The 20,448-nt window shown below is 46.9% G+C and overlaps 1 protein-coding gene across 1 annotated transcript in view; it reads right to left on the reverse strand.

The window, feature by feature from the left end:
* Positions 1–248: 248 nt before the first annotated feature.
* Positions 249–20,448, reverse strand: part of EEF1A2 (eukaryotic translation elongation factor 1 alpha 2) — a 39,943-nt gene continuing 19,743 nt past the window's right edge. Inside the window, exons 4-8 of the mRNA XM_054980882.1 lie at positions 19,258–19,554; positions 9,650–9,800; positions 6,734–6,990; positions 3,334–3,568; positions 249–608 (exon numbers count right to left, since the gene is read on the reverse strand). Of these exons, the coding sequence (XP_054836857.1) occupies positions 481–608; positions 3,334–3,568; positions 6,734–6,990; positions 9,650–9,800; positions 19,258–19,554 (1,068 nt within the window). The 3' untranslated portion in view covers positions 249–480. The remainder of the gene's footprint in view (positions 609–3,333; positions 3,569–6,733; positions 6,991–9,649; positions 9,801–19,257; positions 19,555–20,448) is intronic.

Here is a 20,448-nt window from a genome sequence, read left to right on the forward strand (position 1 = left end):
TACAATTATTAAAGTTTCTTCCCTTTGCACCACTTGCCTTTTTCTCTTCGTTTCACAAGAAGATCAACAGCGGGGCAATGAAAGCCTGCCCACCACGGCTGGCCTTTTCCGCAACCCAAACACCAACTCTTGCCATATTCTGAAGATCCACAGGGTTGACCTCAAAACCCACAGTCTGAAAAACTACAACTCCAGGCCCATCGAATGACGCACTGACACTCGGACACAAAGAGGGAGACTCTCAAACGTTTTCACTGTGGATGTTGTACCGGTTTTATTGGTAAAATTTTACACAAAGCCTCACAAACGCTGGGACATGCTTTTCCTTTTAAAGAATTTCCACTGGACCTTAATGGTGAGCATCCAGTCGTTGACGTACAAACTCTTACAAGCGGATGTGCACACATGCGCCTCGGGGAGAAGGTGGCGGCATCCTGGTGGCGGGGATGGTCTCTGCGCGAGGCACGGGCCGCCTACGATTCATTTGCCAGCCTTCTGAGCTTTCTGTGCCGACTTGGTGACCTTGCCAGCGCCCCCGCTCTTCTTCTCCACGTTCTTGATGACGCCCACCGCCACGGTCTGCCGCATGTCACGCACGGCAAAACGCCCTGCAGGGGGGGACACAAAATGGCAGAGATTGAAGGATGCGTTTTAGTTGACTAATGCTACCAGTGGCCCCAGGGCAGAGCCTTCCCTTCTGTTCCGGAGCCTTTCTGTTCCAAATCAGTTGGAAAAATCATGAAAGAGCTGGAGTGTGCAATCCAGGCTGGGTGTGACCTCCTTCCTGCCATTGCTGAATCTGAATGGAAAGCCTGAAGGTAGTTACTTCTGGTAATGAGATAACCAGAAGTTATCTCACCCAGCCTGGACTGCACACTCCACCTCTTTTCATGATTTTTCCAACTGATTTGCATTTACATGGCCCTCACTCCCTGCACCCTCTCTCCTCTCCCCTCACCACCTGTATATCTCTGGCCAGTTTCTTCATACCCTCCATGCATCTGATGAACAGAGCTGTAATTCTCGAAAGCTTATGCTGCAATAAAGTTGGTGAGTCTCAGAGGTGCTACTGGACTCTTTACAATTTCACAACTACAGACTAACACGGCTAACTCCTCTGGATCTATAAATCTGTTAGGTGTTTTTTCTCCAGGAGAGGGGGAAGGCAATTGCTCCGACCAAAAATAACTGCTACTAGCTGACAAACAGGTAAAACGCTGCAGACTTCGGGAGAAACAGGCAGAACGAGAGTTCGGCTTCCCCGTCTCTCTTGCTCAGCTTTAAATCCTCAGTTCCTACTACCCATTTGCAAAGAAGTGACACAACCCAGACTGGGTCAAGCCATGTAAAATTTCTGCTTCCGATTTCTTCCAAATGCTTGAAGCAGAGGAGGGGCAGCCAAGCAGTCATTCTTCCAGAGAGCTGACAGCAGAGTAATATGGGTGACGTTGCCCACGGCAGGCACACCTGCTCCTCTCTGGCTGAATAGGTGCTGAAGGATTTTGCAATGTTCCCAAAATCTACAACAGCCAATAACAGGAGAGAGAGAAAAGCCAGCATGCCTATAAGGACAGTAATGCCTCTATCACACGACCTTTAAATCCCACTTTTCTTTGAACCTACTAGAATTTTGATATTATCACCGTCGATGAACAGAATGACTGACATACTTCAAATCCTCTGGATTAGGCAGAGAAACAGACACTCGATTCAGACAGGAACCTGCGGCTTAAATGAACTATGGCTGGCAGGCCTCTCCTAATGTGGGCCCCTCCACTATGTTTAATTAAGGTCCCTCTGAAACCACAGGTTTGAAGCTTGGAGGTGCAGTGGCTCACCGGCCAAATATCTGCTTGATACGCAGAAGGCCCCAGGTTCAAATCTCACCATTTCCAGATAAGAACGACCAGGTGATGTGAAAGACATTTTCCTGAGAACCTGGGGCACTTCCACCAGTCAGAGTAGACAAGAATGACCTTGATAGACCAAGGGTCTGATGCAGTATAAGGCAGTTTCTTGCTAGGCAGCCACAACAGACTCCCTTCACATAGGGGTGGGAAAGGACAGAAGAAAGGTGACAATTGCAAAACACTGAAAACAAGGCCCATTTCAGATCTGGATTAGAGTTGCCAGCTCCAGGTTGGGAAATTCTTGGAGATTTGGGGGTGGAGCCTAGAGAGGGCAGGGCGTGGGGAGGGGAGGAGCCTCAGGGGGGTATAATGGTGTAAGAGTCCACCCTCCAAAGCAGCCATTTTCTCTTTTTTTCCCCCCATTTAATGTAAATCAAAAATTTGGCAGATACAGGTTTTTAAAAAGTTAAATTACAAAGCAGTACAGTCTAAAACAGCTAAAAATACACAGTTCAGAGAGAAAAAATAATCAAAAATGTGAAATCCGATTGGAAGACAAATTTTCCTTCTGTTATTCGCTTGTGGCTTCATCATCTCTCATTGCCTAATTCAATGCACAGAGTTTGGGAAATTTTCTCAGTGGGGCTCCTGTCGCTCAAAGCAGCCATTTTCTCCAGGGGAACTGATCACTGTGGCCTGGAGATTGGTTATAATTCTGTGAGATTTCCAGGGCTGGCAACCCTATGTCAGACCTGAAAAGCTCCCACAGACCAGAAACGACTCTCTTCCTTCCTCCCTCCCACTTCTGGGGTAGATTAGCAGAAACAGCCACTTGGTTGGTGTGGGTTTTCCTGGCTGTATCGCCGTGGTCTTGGCATTGTAGTTCCAGATGTTTCGCCAGCAGCTGTGACTGGCATCTTCAGAGGTGTAGCACCGAAAGACAGAGCTCTCTCAGTGTCAAACTGTGGAGAAAATGTTAGCAGGTAATTTATATCTACTCAGGAAGGTGGGTTTGGGTTGCGTCATCCTGTAAGAGTTTCCCAGGGTGTGGAATGCTAATGGAATGCTAATGCTTCACTGTATCCTGAGGAGGTTCTTTTGCATATGGATAGAGCATGGTTTCCAGTCCTGAAAAACACTAGACTAACAAATTACTCTACATCTTACAATAGCCCTGCAGATAAGATTAGCATATCAAGCACCAACAGGATGACGCAACCCAAACCCACCTTCCTGAGTAGATATAAATTACCTGCTAACAACTTCTCCACACATTGAAACTGAGAGATCTCTATCTTTCGGTGCTACACCTCTGAAGATGCCAGTCACAGCTGCTGGCGAAACGTCAGGAACCACAATGCCAAGACCACGGCCATACAGCCCGGAAAATCCACAACAACCATCATTCTCCGGCCGTGAAAGCCTTCGACAATATATCAGCCACTATCTTGTATGGTTCATGATATAAAGTAGCAATTCTCACCCAGGGGTGGGTACTGGGAGAAGCTCTCCACACACATGGGTTTGCCAGGGATCATCTCCACAATTGCGGCATCTCCGGATTTCAAGGATTTGGGGTTGTCCTCCAGCTTCTTGCCCGAGCGCCGGTCGATCTTCTCCTTCAGCTCGGCAAACTTGCAAGCGATGTGGGCGGTGTGGCAGTCGATGACGGGGGAATATCCGGCACTGATCTGACCAGGGTGGTTCAAGATGATCACCTGGTGAGGCACAGATCAAAAGAAAAGTCTGAGACGAGAACCACTTTGGAAAGAGTGAATGATGCTGGGAAGGGGTTTCCAGTAGTTGGATGTGTGACATGGGTGACCAATGCTGCCCTCTTGTGGACGCTGATTGAAAACCAGCTGCTTCTAGCTTACGTCTTTACAAAAAGAAGATCCCGGTTAATATAACCTCTGTCTTATCTTGTCTTCTGTTCTCTGTACTCCAGGGAATTTTGAGATCCAACGAGCACTAAAGACAGATTCAGACACCTGCAAATTTTTAGGTTTTCAGAGGGGCTTCAATTGCATTTCTAGCACACAGACACGCTGACAAAAGGATTGCTCTTATTGTCTTACAAGGGAATTTCCTCCATTACCAGCTCAAGACATTTCTATTAAACTCTCCCCAGTGCAGAGAAACTTAAATCCTTGCACACACTGGGAATCTTGGCTGGTCCTAATAATAAGGTTGCCAACTCTTAGAAGGCAGAAATCTGGCAAGAAGGGTCTACCCACCCTCTATGCTTCAGCACTGAGGGGGGGAGGAAGGGGGATGCCGAGATAAGGGAGGAGAGAAAGGAACAGGAGCAGAAAAAGAGGAATTGGCAGCCAGAGGGATGAAAGCTTCATGCATCCCACCTGTACTCATTTCCCTTGAAGGGGGGACAATTCAGGTGACTTTGGGTGAGAGTGAAGGAGCGCCTTCAATCTCACTAAAAGTTATCCAACTAGTTCTAATTATGAAGCAACAATAAATAAGCAAGTAATCAAACAAGAATTTTAAAAGGGCCTCTCTCCTACTCCCGCCATTATAAAAAAAAGACCTATCACTGTTCATAAAACAGATGGGACAATACTGCCCCCCCGAAAGCTGCCTAATGAAGGTCTTGGTTTTGTTTTTAATTGTGGCTTGGATTTTATCCCAGGGGCCTCTCCTTCAGGTGCAGTCCACACATTAGACTCAACATTAAAAAAGGGGAGGTGACCTCTGAATAACAGGAGAAAAAGGAAGGTACTGAGTAACAAAGGTCTAAGAAAGAATATGAAATGTACAAGAAATATTGAATTTACATATAATACAAAATTGTAAAAAGAGTTATAATTACAAAATTTAAAAACCATAATTACTACACTTGGACATATGTTATAAGGAACTGAGAAGCTGTAAATGGCAAAAATGGTAAAAAAGGGAATAAAATTACAAAAACCATAATTACTACAATTAGATATGTGCTATAAGGAATAAACAAGCTACAAATGGGACCTTCCCGTTTTGATGAATAAATCTTCATCAGTTGAGCGATCTTATACGATTGATCTTAAAGACAGGAATTCAGAAGCTAATTGGTGGTATACGCTACGATGTAACTTCAATCTTCATCGGTCATAAACGACCTTGCACTTATAGATTTGGAAGCCAGAGACTCAAAAAACGATTCGTAATATGTGGTTTCCAGGATCAACCAATGTAGCTCATATCCAGAGGATAACTTTTGTAAATATAGTATGCATGTTAAAGAGAATACTGCTTCAGAGATAATAAAAAGGGGGGGCACAGCTGCCATAAATTAGCAAGACTAAGATTATCTTCCTTTTTTTCTTTCACACTTTAGACTCATTGTGTGAGAAACAGCCAGGGGATTAAACCAGGCCAGATCTGAGAATTCTGAAGGTTGCTCCTGAGATAGAAAGCTGAAGGGGGTTGTAGAGCCCCTTGCCCCCTATCTCTCTCAATGGTTGATTGGTATTTTAGACTGTAAAGGAATGGTAAGAGAAGCCTAGCTAAACACAGAGAAAGGTGTCCAGACGCTCTGACAGCGGCAGCTGTCTCTGCCTATCTCTGGGCGACCCTTCTGAGTTCTCAACGGCCGTCACAAGGCAATTTTCCATGTGAGATCTAACGTTTAGCCAGGCTTTGAGCATGCATAGCAGGAGGCCCCTGTTGGAAAAGTGCCAAAGCACAAGTTTTGAGAATCTACTTGCTACCTAGTTCATATATTTGACAGGCCTAAAATGCAGGCCACAAAACTTTAAGAGATTGCAGTCAAAGGCAACAGTCAACAGGCTTCAGAAACAGCCTGGACTCATGCGGTTCTTCAAAGATTTAACATCACGGCCTGCAATGTTCTTTTCTCACAGAAACATACAACAAAACGTGTCCTCTAGGGAAGGGAGGCTAAAAGGCATGGACTGTCGTAGAATGAGACCTTGGACATCTGGGCCCATGCAAACGTAACCCACATATTACAGGTCATTCTGTGATTTCTTTTCCCTGACCTTTTTCAAAAGAAAAAGCAACTTGGAGAAAAATGTCCTGTCCAGGGCTTTTTTTCTGGGAAAAGAGGTGGTGGAATTCACTGGTGGAACTCAGAACCGCACAATGACGTCACTTTGGGTTAGCTGGAACAAGGGGGGAGTTTTTTAAATTGCCCTCAGCGAAAATGGTCACATGGCCAGTGGCCCCGCCCCCTGATCTCCAGACAGAGGGGAGTTTAGATTGCCCTCTGTGCCGCTCAGCAGCACGGAGGGCAATCTAAACTCCTCTCTGTCTGGAGATCAGGGGGCGGGGCCACCAGCCAGGTGACCATTTTTAAGAGGTGCCGGAACTCCGTTCCACCACGTTCCCGCTGAAAAAAAGCCCTGGTCCTGTCCCTTTAATAAAGACCTAGTGGAATGTTATTTGCCAGGTGATGCTCTTGACTTCCATGCCATGAAAAGCTTAAGGGGCCCATTTCCACACATTAAACCTCGAAAAAAGGGAGAGGACAGTTTTCTCCAAGCCTACGAGCAATCCTTCTTATGACTGCACTGCAAATTCTCACCAAGTTGGACATTACATAGCCATTCCCCTTTTCGGATTACCTCTTGAAAATCCAGGAGGTAAATGATTACGATAGCACGCAGATCCTACCACAGCCTTTTGCTATTTGACATTTTAATCCTGTTTTTAATATGCTTGTAAAGTGGCTCGAGGGCATATGCTAAGAAGTGGTGTAAAAATGTTTTAAGAAACAAAACAAACAAGCCCATCTCTGTATTAAACAAAATGATCATTTCATTCCCTCTGCATCTCCCACAGGGCCTGGCTGCAGCTCCAAAGACCGAGGTGACCTTTTCAAAATGGCCACTTTTTAAAATGTCCGCCGCTAACTTCCTGCTGACCTGAGAAGTGAACTGGGCAGCCTCTTGAGGTGGGTCAGACTTGCTGTCCCCACAAACGTTGCCACGGCGGATGTCTTTCACGGAGACGTTCTTCACGTTGAAGCCAACGTTGTCCCCGGGCAGGGCTTCGCTCAGGGCCTCGTGATGCATCTCCACCGACTTCACCTCTGTGGTGATGTTGACGGGAGCAAAGGTCACCACCATGCCGGGTTTCAGGATCCCCGTTTCCACACGGCCCACTGGGACAGTTCCGATACCTGTGGAGGACACACATGAACACACCTGAAGTTACCTTATACTAAATCAGATCCATAGTCCATCAAGGACAGTATTGACTACTCAGGCTGGTTCCCCAGGGTTTTAAGTGAAGAACTTTCTCCTTAGCTGGAAATGCAGGGATTGAACCCATGATCTTTTGCATGCCAAGCAGATGTTCCACCACTGAGCTGTGGCCCCTCTGACCATAAGAGGTGATGCAATCAGAGCAACATATAATTCTGGACTTGAGAAGTTTTTTTGACAGCGGCAGGATTTCTGATCGGTGCCAGATATAATATCAGATTTTCAGAGACACATTCTAAACTGCAGGTCTGCTGTTAATGCCAGACATTTTCATGTCTATGTCATAAACAGGTCATGCCTATCACTCTAATAAACAAAACACATGCCACAGATGACTGTGTTGTGAATCAATATGTGTTAGGATTAGCTGGTTGTATTACAAATATAAAGTTGCCGATGCAACCTTAATTTTGGCATAAGCTGTACCTGGTCTCGGTCTGTGAAAACCCATTGCTTGATACAGAAATCTAGAAATCTTTAATTTAGGAACTGGAGTCATCAGGTTCCATGGCTGCCACAGGTAAACAGGTACTGTCAGGGGAATCCCTTTCCACAGCTGATTTGCAAACCACTGCATGCTTTTTCATCTTGCATGAACACCCATGAAACTGCCTTATACTAAATCAGACCATCAAAGTCAGTATTAGTTGTAGATTTTCTGGGCTGTACGGCCAAGGTCTTGGCATTGTAGTTCCTGACGTTTCGCCAGCAGCTATGACTGGCATCTTCAGAGGTTTAGCACCGAAAGATAGAGATCTCTCAGTGTCAATGTGTGGAGAAGTTGTTAGCAGGTAATTTATATCTACTCAGGAAGGTGGGTTTGGGCTGAGTCATCTTGTAAGAGTTTCCCGGGCTGTGGAATGCTAATGGGGGGAGGCTTCACTGTATCCTGAGGAGGTTCTTTTGCATAAGGATTGGTGGTTGATTTGCTAATCTTATCTGCAAGGCTATTGTAAGATGTAGAGTATTTTGTTAGTCTGGTGTTTTTCAGGACTGGAAACCATGCCCTATTCATTCTTAAACTCTCTTTTTTCCTGTTGAAATTGTGCTTATGATTATGAATTTCAATGGCTTCCCTGTGCAATCTGACGTAGTTGGGAAGCCATTGAACAGGGAAGCCATTAGCATGTCAAAACCTGCGAGAATCTTACAGGATAACTCAGCCCAAACCCACCTTCCTGAGTAGATATAAATTACCTGCTAACAGCCTGGATCGGGGCCGAATGGGCCCAGATCGGGTCGGGCAGGGGTTAGCCTGCCCTGCCCAGCAGCAACCCGGTCCCAGTCATTTTGGCCCTGATCTGGGCCTGAAAGGCCCAAAATGGCCACTTTAGGCCATTTTGGGCCATTTTCTGCTGGGATCAGGGCCGAAACGGCCGGGATTGGGTTGGTGCCAGGTGGGGGAAGACTCCCCCTAACGGCACCAACCCAGTCCCAGCCATTTCAGCCCTGATGTGGGCCAAAACAGCCCCAAATGGCCAATTTTGGCTCCTTTCCCGCTGGGATCGGGGCTGGAATGGCCGGGATCGGGTCGGTGCCAGGCAGGGGATGGGCCCATACAGGGCCCAAACGGCCATTTTTGGCCATTTGGGGCCCATTTCAGCCGGGATCACGACCAAAACTGCCAGGATTGGGTCGGTGCCTGGCGGGGAACCCCTCCCCTGCCCTACACTGACCCAATCTGGGCCGTTTGGGGCCTAATCCAGTCCAAAACATGCCCAAAGTGGCCATTTTGAGCCATTTGGGGACTGTTTCGGTCCGGATTGGGGTCAAAAGGGCCCTGATCGGGCCACTGCCAGGTGGGGGAACACTCCTCCGTCTGCCAGCAGCCAAATCCCGGCCATTTCAGCCCAGTCAAGGGGTGTGCCATATGCTAATGAGTTATGCTAATGAGTTCCTGCAGCTCTTTTTCTACGAAATGACCCCTGCTTGGAATTAATGTAAGACACATATATTAATCTTAAATTATTGCCCCAGCTTTCTTCCGAGGAGCTTGGGACTGAATCCATGGTTCTTCCTGCCAGCATTCTATTGTAAGAACAGTCCCATAAGAGGCTATCCCAGGCGTCAATTAGAGAGCTTCTCGCTAGAGTGGCAATTTTAATCCATATTTTACCAATCCTAGTCCACCACACTAAATCCTACACCACATGACTTTTCAGCAATACACTGCCTGTTTATATGCCCTGATTGAGTAGATACAGACCTCAAATTTTGTACCAAGAAATAAATTCCTAGGCATGGAGGCAGAAGATTTCCACCCAGATACTGGCTACCAGACAGCCAGTTTGGTGTAGTGGTTAAGAGCGCAAGACTCTAATCTGGAGAGCCGGGTTTGATCCCCCACTCCTCCACTTGAAGCCAGCTGGGTGGCCTTGGGTCCGTCACAGCTCTCTCAGAGCTCTCTCAGCCTCACTCACCTCACAGGGTGTTTTGTTGTGGGGATAATAATGACATACTTTGTAAACCACTCTGAGTGGGCATTAAGTTGTCCTGAAGGGCGGTATATAAATCGAATGTTATTATTATTAATGTTATTATACTGAAGAAATATTGGCTAGTTTTGCAACTCACCTCCAATCTTGTAGACATCCTGAAGGGGCAGGCGCAGGGGCTTATCTGTGGGGCGGGTGGGGGGCAAGATGGTGTCCAGCGCTTCCAGCAGGGACACTCCACTGGCGTTCCCTTCCTTACGTTCCACTTTCCATCCCTTGAACCAAGGCATCTGCGGGATAAAATGGCAGACGTGTGAACCAATTAGGCGTCGCTGAAAGATTACAATTTACTCCTCTAGTACATTTTTATTCCACCTTTCCCCCAAGGAGCACAGGGGATTATACATTTTATCTTCACAACAACCCTGTGAGGTAGGTTAGGCTGAGGTCACCCAGGGAGCTTTATTGCAAAGTAGGGATCTGATTTTGGTTTCTCAGAGCTTCATCGGACATACTAACCGCTACACCGCACTGGTTCTCAAGAAAACTGATACCAGACAACGTAACCAACAGAGAGTTAGACAGGCCAATTCAGTTCAAGGATCAACCAAGGCAAAGAACGGCACACGGTGTAGTCAGGAGTTCTTCAGCATTTTTACAACACAACCGTGCCAGGGCCCAATTCATACTAACACTGTTGTACGTAAATTTGGAGGGACTTTCTCCTTCAATGTGCCAATCCCCGGCCCAAAACAGCTGCCTCACTTGGACAAACCATCAAGTTTGGAAGCTCTGACTCTTGATATCTTATACCCTGAAAATCCTGTTGGTCTCTAAGGTGCTACTGGACTCAAATCTTTGCCTTTATGTTCCCTGAGATTAAACTCCACCTCTCCCTCTCATGCAACCCCTCTCCAAACTGGACTCCAATGCAGCTTCAATTTACAAAGAAAAACCGCACAGGCGTTCCAGACACACAACTCCCAACATGATATGAAATTGGACCCTCTAGCATGGTTTTTTTCTCTTCTTAGATTTCTTAAGGAATATCGCCACCTGGTGGCCAACTGCCTCTATTGCTGTCCTATCAGTATTTTTGTTTAAAATATATTTAATCTCCCAAACAACAAATTATGGGAAACTGATCTTATCCCTGCTTGAAGTGCTAGCAGCCCAGACCGGTTGGAAATCCCTCTGTATATCATACAAAAAGTAAGGCTTGCTCACTATCATTATATATATATACACACACACACACACACCCAAAGCCATTTCTAGGGTCACTAACTCCAGGCTGAAAAATTTCTGGAGATTTGGGGGCGGAAGCACCCCGCCTAACCCAACTTAGACCGAGAGCCAAGCTACAAGTGACGCCTGACACAGGTTGGACGCTTGTCAGCTTCCCTCAAGTTTTGATGGGAAATGTAGGCATCCTGGTCTTGCAGCTGTAATGGAGAGCCAAGCTGTAAAACCAGGACGCCTTCATTTCCCATCAAAACTTGAGGGAAGCTGACAAGTGTCCAACCTGTGTAAGGCGTCACTTGTAGCTTGGCTCTGAGCTCATCAGAGCTTTGAAGCTAAGCAGAGTCAGCCACAATTAGTACTTGGATGGGAGAGCACCAAGGTTACAAGTAGGGTTGCTACACAGGGGAAGGTAACAGCAAACCACTTGTCTGTGGATGGTGTCGCCATGAATCAGTTGTGCCCTGAAGGCACATTCTTTTTCTTCTTGGGGGTGGTGCCTAAGGAGGGAAGTGAAGCCTTAAGAGTCCATCCTCCAAAGCTGACATTTTCTTCAGGGGAACTGATCTCTGTAGTCTGGAGATCAGTTGTGATCCTGGGAGAACTCCCGGCTTCACCTGGAGGTTGGCAAGCCTAGCTATTACAAAACCCTGATTTGCACAGCTCACTATGGTGCGGTAGCCATCAGAAAAGCCCTTCCTCTTGGTCTAACTCCATGCTTTCCTATTAACAAACAAATGTTCATGTTCAGTATTGTTGCTCGCATATCATAATTGCTGGCTGCATCAATGCGACGCACACCATCTCCACCTATGACAGTCGTACACTTATGCAATGCCCCGCTGACTTCTGTGCAGCTTACAAAGGAGAATTTACCAGCAGCAATTGATCTGTGAATTGAACAGACAGACAAGCGGCTTGCATTCAGTTTCACCCGTGTTCAATAGAAACGTTCACGAATGCATGAACCTGACATGTGCTGAGCTCATTCATGGGTCTTGCACCACCTTTCCCCACAGTAAAGGAACAGCAGTTTAGCCATGTGTGTTATTAGTTACATACGAATGGGAAAACTCAAGATAAGCCGCACATCTGCATTTGTACGCCACAGATAAGCACCATTCCTTCATCACACTCTGAGCAAGAAAAAAAGGAGGGAGCGGAAAGATTCAGGTGCGCACAAGCCAGGTTTGGGCATGAATTTGGGCTCTTGTACACGGGTTGTTTGCCCTGCTTCTGATGTTATTGAGAAGAGGGTTCATCCCCCCCCCCATTTTTCCACAGCACTGTGCTCCTTCTGAGCACCTCCTGAATTATCTGTCTTTTCTGCAATCTTTCCAAAACTCTGCAGCAACGTTTTGGAAAGATCTCAGAAAATCAACGGTGGAAAATCTGCATCTTCCCAGTCCTGCCCACATCAACACCATCTTCCCTGCCTCAGTCCCTTGCAGCGGCCACCCCCCCCCCAGTCAATTGAGGGCTGGTTTTTTTTAAATCTTCAATTGACATATTATCATACAACTAATCCTGGGGTATAAAGACTCGGGAATCTCCATTCCTCCTTGTATCTGACGAAGTGAGCTTGACTATCAAAAGCTTATACCCTGAAAAAACTTGTTGGTCTTTAAGGTGCCACTGGGCTCGAACTTTGCTCTTCTACTTCAGACCTGAAACTTTTTAAAATGGAAGTTGAGAATTCAGAGAACCTGACTGGCAGATTGTTATAGCGCTGCGTCAAATGCCAATTTTTTAAAAAAATGGAAACGCTCTTAGTGGCAGGGTGGGGGGCTGCTGCTGGGGGGCTGGAGCAGGGAAGCTGCAAGGAACCCGGCAATGCAGAAGCCCCATTGCTGCTGGATTGTATTGGCTGTCGTAACAGCAACAGGGAGATCACACAAGCCTTCCCTGGGTAGAAAACACCTTTATCTAACCAAGGTTAAACCGGGGCATCGGAATGCAGTTACAACTCAGTGTCAGCTGGATATTTCTTAGGTATTTTGCTTTGTTCGTGGGGTAATGGAAGATTTAGACAGTCCATCAGATAATATATACCCATTTAAGTGTCCACATGTTATCGCTCTAATATCTGATGCAGCACGGTGGGAATGGAGGCTGTGGGTTCGAATCTCTCAGCCATCACTGGTGGCCTTATGTCGGGCTTTCTCAGTCTCCGCTCCAGAACCTACCTTCCAGCGCTATTGTTATGGGATACTGTGACAATCCACACAAAGTGCTTTGAACACTAGAAGCACTGTATGAAAGGTAATATTTTATTCATCTTAAATGTTTTTATCCTGCTCTTCCCAAAACTTCAGGGTGACTAAGATTTTAAGGTCTTAGGGACTGCCTCACACCATACGCTCCATGGAGGGCACTTATGTCAGGCGATGAACAACAGTTGTTGGTCCCTGACGCTAAGGACGGTCGCTTGGTCTTGACCAGGGCCAGGGCCTTCTCAGTCCTGGCACCCACCTGGTGGAACTCTGTCTCTACTAGAGGCTTCATGTGTAGAAATGGGCAGGTGATGCTTTTCATGGCAAATAACATCAGCAGGTAAACAATAATCCATTAAACTTCTATTGAATGGATGGGATATTTTTCTCCAGGCCAGTTGGCAACCATAAGGAAGCATTGCCTCTAGTCTGGCAAAAAGAGAAGGGAAAGCCTCTTCTAAGAAAGTTGCCTGTTGCCCAAAGAATGTGTAAGAACTTCAATTAAAAATAATGCTTCCTATTAATCAAGGTCACCTTTCTAATCAATCAAAAGATCTGAGTCAATTTATCTAACTGGTTGACCAACTGAGCATTGTAGCTTAAGAAATCCTAGCACAGCCAAGCATACGTCTTTCCATTTTGGAAATACATGGCAGGAGCATATTTCTTAAGGTTTTAAGCGCTGCTTCCTTCTGACCTCGCCACAGACCACCAAATCCTCCCATCTTCCTGGCCCCCAAGAATATCTTTGGGGCATTCAATTTGTGTCCTATTTTCCTGGAAGGAGGTCACACACAGCACTGTTGCGAAGGGAGCTCAGGGACAGCTGCCCTCGACTGTCAAGAGGATTCACGATTCTAATCTCTGGCGAGACACCAATGCTGACTTATTCCAGTTTTTTGAGCCAGTCACATGACAGGCCTGAGAGAGGTCATCTGACTGACTTCTGGATTAAAGAAGACCAGCCGGCAAACGGGAACAGAGTAGGAAAGATATGGGGGGGGGGATGAGACAGGTGCCGTCCTCTTATATCCATTTCTGAAGGAACAAAAAGCCATTCAGCGAACAGACCGGCTCAGGCTGAATGCCCCAGAATGGTACCCTGAATTCTGATGGAAATGTGCACTAAAGAAAAAGAACATCGAAATTCTGCACCAAGATAACCCAGTTCCCACTGCGACAAAAAAAAAAACCCTGATTCTTTGACATGCTTAATTTGTGCAAATACAGCCAATTTGCATATATGACCATTTTGGTATCAATGTTTTCTGCTTCCCGACAGTTGCTTTCCCCCCCCCCCCGCTTCCTCTCTGTCCCCTGGGCATTGGAGATCTTTACTGGGTATTGTCCACATGCTTTTGAAGCTTAGCCTTGGAGTCAAAAGGACTAGAAACTTTTTTTAAAAAATGGAAGCAGAGGTTTTCAAGATACTGAATTTTACATCTTATGCCACATTCTGCATGGGATCTGAGAACTAGCAAAGGGTTTTGTTCTGATTTTATACCTGAGAGCCAGTTTAATGTAGTGGTTAGGAGCACGGGGATTCTAACCTGGAGAACCGGGTTTGATTCCCCACTCCTCCACTTGAAGCCAGCTGGGTGACCTTGGGTCAGTCACAGCTCTCTCAGGGCTCTCTCAGCCCCACCCACCTCACAGGGTGATTGTTGTGGGGATGATAATAACATACTTTGTAAACTGCTCTGAGTGGATGTTAAGTTGTCCCGAAGGGCGGTATATAAATCGAATGTTGTTGTTGTTATATGCAACCATGTCTGAAGGCTGCATTTGCGGTGAATGCTTTGGGACGTGAGGAACAAACGTGCCCTGGCTGATGGATTTTGAGTGGTGGGGTGAGAAATTTCCTCTATTTAGATACTACACTGATTTTTAGATAGATGATCCTTCCCAGGTCCAAAAGACCCCTCCTCCCTGCAGAACGAACTGGAAGCCAGAAGGTGCCGAGTTCAAATCTCATCTCGGCACAATTGAGCATGTCCTCTTATACTGTCAGTTTTACCAGAACATTCGGAACGTATATATTACTCCAATTCTGCACAATTACCCTGGTAGAGCAAACCAATTTTATATTTCACGCTTGCTTGGTGACCGTTACAATGAAATATTTTTTAAAGTAGCTAGATTTTGTGCACTGGCATGCTTAATTAGGCAGAAGAACATGGGTTTATCTTAGCAATTTTAATTAAGAACCATATTTTATGTACAGTATATTTTTATATCTACGACTTGAACTGAATGTATATGTTTCGATGATTTTGAGTTTGACTTCTGATCTCAGATCATAACAATAAACTATACTTCATCTCATCTATAAACTCATGAGGTTAGCTGCCCTCCACCTCTTCCCTCTCTCCAACGGGAATAGAAAAACAGCCCGCCTTACAAGGGTGTTGTAAGCATTGCAGAAAAGAGGCGTGTACTTTGAGCTTACAGGTTAAGGGTGATGAAACACCATTCGCTTCTCACAATATTTCAAGTAACCTTGCAACAAATAACCATGGAACTAGATATGAAACGGTCCAATGAATATCAAGCCCACATGCCTGCCCCACCCTACCCACTGGACCGAGGCATCTGACCGAAGCACAAGGCAACCTCAGAAGTCAGAAGGGCTGGCTGAAGCCTGTCCGGGAAGGCTTGGAGGAATGGCCAGGGGTAGAACAAGAAGCCGGGCCTATGACCCACACACAAGGGATGCTTTGTTGCGGAGACAAAGCTCTTGTTCATACGTTTAAAAACCCTTCCCCATCAGACTGGCCCCATCACGGCAGTTCCATGTGGAGAAGTGACCGTACAAATCACAACTCATGGACTTCCAGAAGAACCACATGAGCATTTTCCTTTCTTCTAGGGGCAAACCAATCAGAGACAGTGAGATATAGCAACTAGGACCTGGGAGTCCCGGGTTCCAATCCCGACTCGGCCATGAAGCTTACTCAGGGCTCTGAAGCCGGCCATTTCTCAGGAAGAGGATTTCAAGGGGGCAGGGGTCATTTTGTAGAAAAAGAGCTGGAGGAACTCATTGGCATAACTCATTAGCATAACTCATTAGCATATGCTATGCGCCTTGACATCACCAGAAATGTGTCATTAGCATAACTGATTTGTATATGTCATACCCCCTGATATCACCTATCCTGGCTGTTTTGGGCCCAATCCTGGCCATTCAGAAAACTGGGCCCAAATTGGGCCCAATATGGCAAAAAGGGGCTGAAAATGGCCAAAAGGGGCCCAAAATGGTCAGGATCAGGCTGCTGCTGAACAGGAGAGTGATCCACCACCCGTCAGAGGCCCGATCTGGGCCATTTTGGCCCCAATTCAGGTCGAAACAGGCCCAAAATAGTCGAGAGATGGGCGGGGCCACCTGACATGTGACCTCTTTGGGGAACTGCCGGAACTGTGTTCCGGTGCGTTCCCCCTCAAAATGAGCCCTGCAAGGGGGGCATTTCAAGCTCCCAGGGAAGAGGATAAAGGTGGCAAAATAGCACTCTGTGAACAGAAATACTTGTGGCCCACAGAAATGCCAGTCAGGATCCAAGTCATGCTCTCTCAACCCAACCTACCTCACAGGGTTGTTGCTGTGAAGATAAAATGGGGAGGAAGAGAACGACATACGGAGGAATGGCGGGATAAAAAGGTAACTGATCGAGAGAGGAACCGCTTGGGATGCTGGGAATCTGTGTGCAGAACTCCAGATGTGCACGTGAGTGGCAGAAAGCAGCCAAGGAGGCCAGATGTGGACAATCAGAAATAGCATCTCTCCCGTCAGGAAAAGCCTCCCGATAACAGAGCAATCCGAAGAAGAGTTGGGCTTAGACCGGAGTAACTCTTTTTAGGATTGCACTGTTAATCTGAGAGAAGAGAAAAAGACACCGTGTCTGTCTTTTTCCTCTTCCCCTGGGAGAGGGAGAGATTTCCATTTGGAGATATAACATGAAGGGGGTGAGTTAACTTTCCGCCTTCCCATGGCCTTGATCCATACGTTCCAGGCTCCCCGCAGCTGTTCTTTGCAGCTCGATTTGACCTCTAGGAATCCACTCACAGCTTCCTGGAATCCAGTGTAGTTTGGCACTCTAAATGGGGATGGAAGCCATGCAAGCAGGTCCCCTCTAGGATCAGGTACGGGGCAGGCACCCTTGCGAGCACATAAATGTCCCAGTAAGAGCTGGCAAAAGAACGAAGCCCCTAATCGCATGACGGCCAGAAGCAGGAAGGCGATATGCATACTGGGAGAGAAGGCGGACCACACAAAACTGCAAGGGGGTAGGGGGACAGAGAGCTGGTAAAGCAATTTGGCTTCCCGGCCAGCCCCGTTAAATAGGGATACGCTGCAAGGGAACGGAATTGTTACTGGCCAGGGCTGCTCCACTCTCAGCCTATTAGAAAGAACGTTCAGTTAGAATTGGTATCCGCTGTATCAGCAGCAGGCATTAAAATCAGCTCCGGGGCCGAATCCGTATGATGTGTGAGGAGGCGGGAGCAACTAAGGGGCCACCAGAGAAGCCCTCGGCCCTCCCTGGCCAGATGTTTCACCCAATATCCACGGTGAGCCAGCTGTCTTGTTCTCAGCATGGCTCCAAAAGCAGAAGTGATCAACAGATCACAGATAGTAGGACGCGGAGTGGACAGGGAGGGGTTCTCAGTTGTATTCCACACACACACACACACACACACTTTGTACATATTTAGCAGGAGCCAAGCTGGGCTTGCTGCTGCCAAACCTGCTGCATCAGGATAGTAGAGTTTCTCACATGCTGAATTCCCCCCAAATCTATTCTGGCTCTACATCCCTGCACCCAGAAAACTAGCATATCAGGGAATACAGCTGGCTCGAACCCTTCTCTGCTAGTTTTCAGTGGGCAGGGATATTTCAGTACAGCAGCACATGGTGTCACAAGAACGACACGTTATGTCACACAAGATGAGTGTTGATGGTAACAGACAACGCACCGTAGTTGATTTCAAATCCTGCCACCAGAGAACTCTTCTGCCAAAGAATCCCATTTCTGGCCATGGTATCCATGCATATGGCAGAGGATTCTGGGGTGCACACTTAGAGCATGCCGAACTCTTTCCCAGTTGAGCGTTCAGATTGGGCGAGTCAAGTAAGCTGTCTTTCAGATAGCTTGTCTGCCATTTCTCATCTTGCGCAAAGGGCCACAGCTCAGGGGCCGTGCACATGCTGTACAAGAAGATTGTCAGACTTTGGCATCTCCAGTTAAACGAATCTCAAGTAGCAAGGATGGGAACAACCTTGGAGTTATAGCCACTCCAAGTAGACAATTGTCAAACAGTTTCACTCAGGAAAAGAACACTCTGTATGTTCATAAAAGAACTCCTTAAAACCTTCCAAGGAGGTTGGAAGGTTCTACAAATCTTGAATTCTACAAATCGTTTCATGGCAGGTAAGGGAAATTGGGAACAAGATTTAGTTTTTCTTTCCTTTTCCTGTTTGGAGGTATAAACCCTGGATGAGACCCGGGGTGGGGTGGGGGACCTTATTCACAGCCCCCCAATGAACCAGCCCACAAGACTCAGAACCGACCTACAATGTGGTTTTGGGCTTTCTGTTGGTTGTTTGTTCATCTGGATTATATTTTATTTAAATTCTTAGTACTTATGTCTATAAGCTGCTTTGGGTTAACATCATGGAGAAAAGCGGGGTAATAAATTGCCTAAAGTGGCTCCATCTGACTTGGGAATTGGCTCATCCAGTATCGAGCCCCTGTAAATTCCCAAGATGGGTAGCCATAATAATCTGTCCATAGCAGTATAAAAGAGCAAGAGTCCAGTAGTACCTATAAGCAGGGCTTTTTTTCTGGGAAAAGAGGTGGTGGAACTCAGTGGGTTGCCCTTGGAGAAAATGGTCACATGGCTGGTGGCCCCGCCCCCTGATCTTCAGGCAGAGGGGAGTTTAGATTGCCCTCCGCGCAGCTCAGTGGCACGGAGGGCAATCGAAACTCCCCTCTGTCTGGAGATCAGGGGGCGGGGCCACCAGCCATGTGACCATTTTCAAGAGGTTCCGGAATGCCGTTCCACTGCGTTCCTGCTGAAAAAAAAGCCCTGCCTATAAGACTAACAAAATTTGTGGTAGGCTTACAAAAGTTCCTACCCTACCACAAATTTTGTTAGTCTTATGGGAGCTCCTGGACTCTTGCTCTTTTCTACTGTAAATTCCCAGATTATTAACCCCGGACTAGACGGAGACCGAGAAGCATATCCGGCTCTGACTGGACCTGGGAACTGCAAAGCACAGATGCCCCCGTCCACTTACATTGGGAGATGGTTCCAGCATGTTGTCCCCGTGCCAGCCAGAAATGGGCACAAAGGGGACGGTCGACGGGTTGTAGCCGATCTTCTTGATGTAAGCGCTGACTTCCTTGACGATCTCATCATAGCGTTTCTCACTATAAGGGGGCTCTGTGGAGTCCATCTTGTTGATGCCCACAATCAGCTGCTTGACACCCAGAGTGTAGGCCAAGAGTGCGTGCTCGCGGGTCTGCCCGTTCTTGGAGATGCCAGCTTCGAATTCACCTACGCCGGCCGCCACGATCAAGACGGCACAGTCAGCCTGCAGGTGAGGAAAGCAGAGAAATAAGGAGCTGATTAACAAGGCTCCACATCAGGCACGCACGACCAGAATCACAAATGCCAAGGCTGAAATTCTGCATAACGTTAGAGATCTTCCCAGAAGGGTTGGTGATGGAGAGTGCCCTCAAGTCAGAGCTGACTTACGGCGACCCCTAGCGGGGTTTTTCATGGCAAGAGACGAACAGAGGTGGTTTTGCCCTTGCCTGCCTCTGCAACCCTGGTCTTCATTGGAGGCCTCCCATCCAATTACTAACCAAGGCCAACCCTGCTTAGCTTCTGAGATCTGACGAGATCAAGCTCATCTAGATAAAATTAGGCAGCACTGAAGAGGAGAGGGATTTGTTATGACAGGCACTTGAGTTTCAAAACTTACTCAAGTTCAAAACCAGTGATCAACATGATCGTTGCTGCTATGAATATGTGCAGTACGCACACTCGGGGTTTTATTTTTCTTCGTTGCTGATTTAGAATTCATCCAGAGGTTTGACACAATCTCTCCCCAAGGGCTGAATAAGGACCTGGACTGCTCAGTCACAACAGGTGTTAATCAGCTTAGCAAAATTACCAGTTGTAACTTTTGTGAGGGAAGGAAAGTGGTATGGTATAGCCCGATCTCGTCAGAGCTCAAAAGCCAAGCAGGGTGGGAGGCCACCAAGGAAGACTCTGCAGAGGAAGGCAATGGCAAGCCACCTCTGCTTCTTGCTTGCCTTGAAAGCCCCTTGCTGGGGTAGCCATAAGTCGACTGTGACTTGAGGGCACACACACACACACAGTGTCATGTATGCAAGTATGCAGGCATCCATGCCCTTGTTGTGTTCTGCATGTTATACTGAGCGTGATATACGCATCCATGCCACTGTTACGTTCTGCATCT

This window comes from Eublepharis macularius, chromosome 5, assembly GCF_028583425.1.
Source record: "Eublepharis macularius isolate TG4126 chromosome 5, MPM_Emac_v1.0, whole genome shotgun sequence".
NCBI classification, from domain to species: domain Eukaryota; kingdom Metazoa; phylum Chordata; class Lepidosauria; order Squamata; family Eublepharidae; genus Eublepharis; species Eublepharis macularius.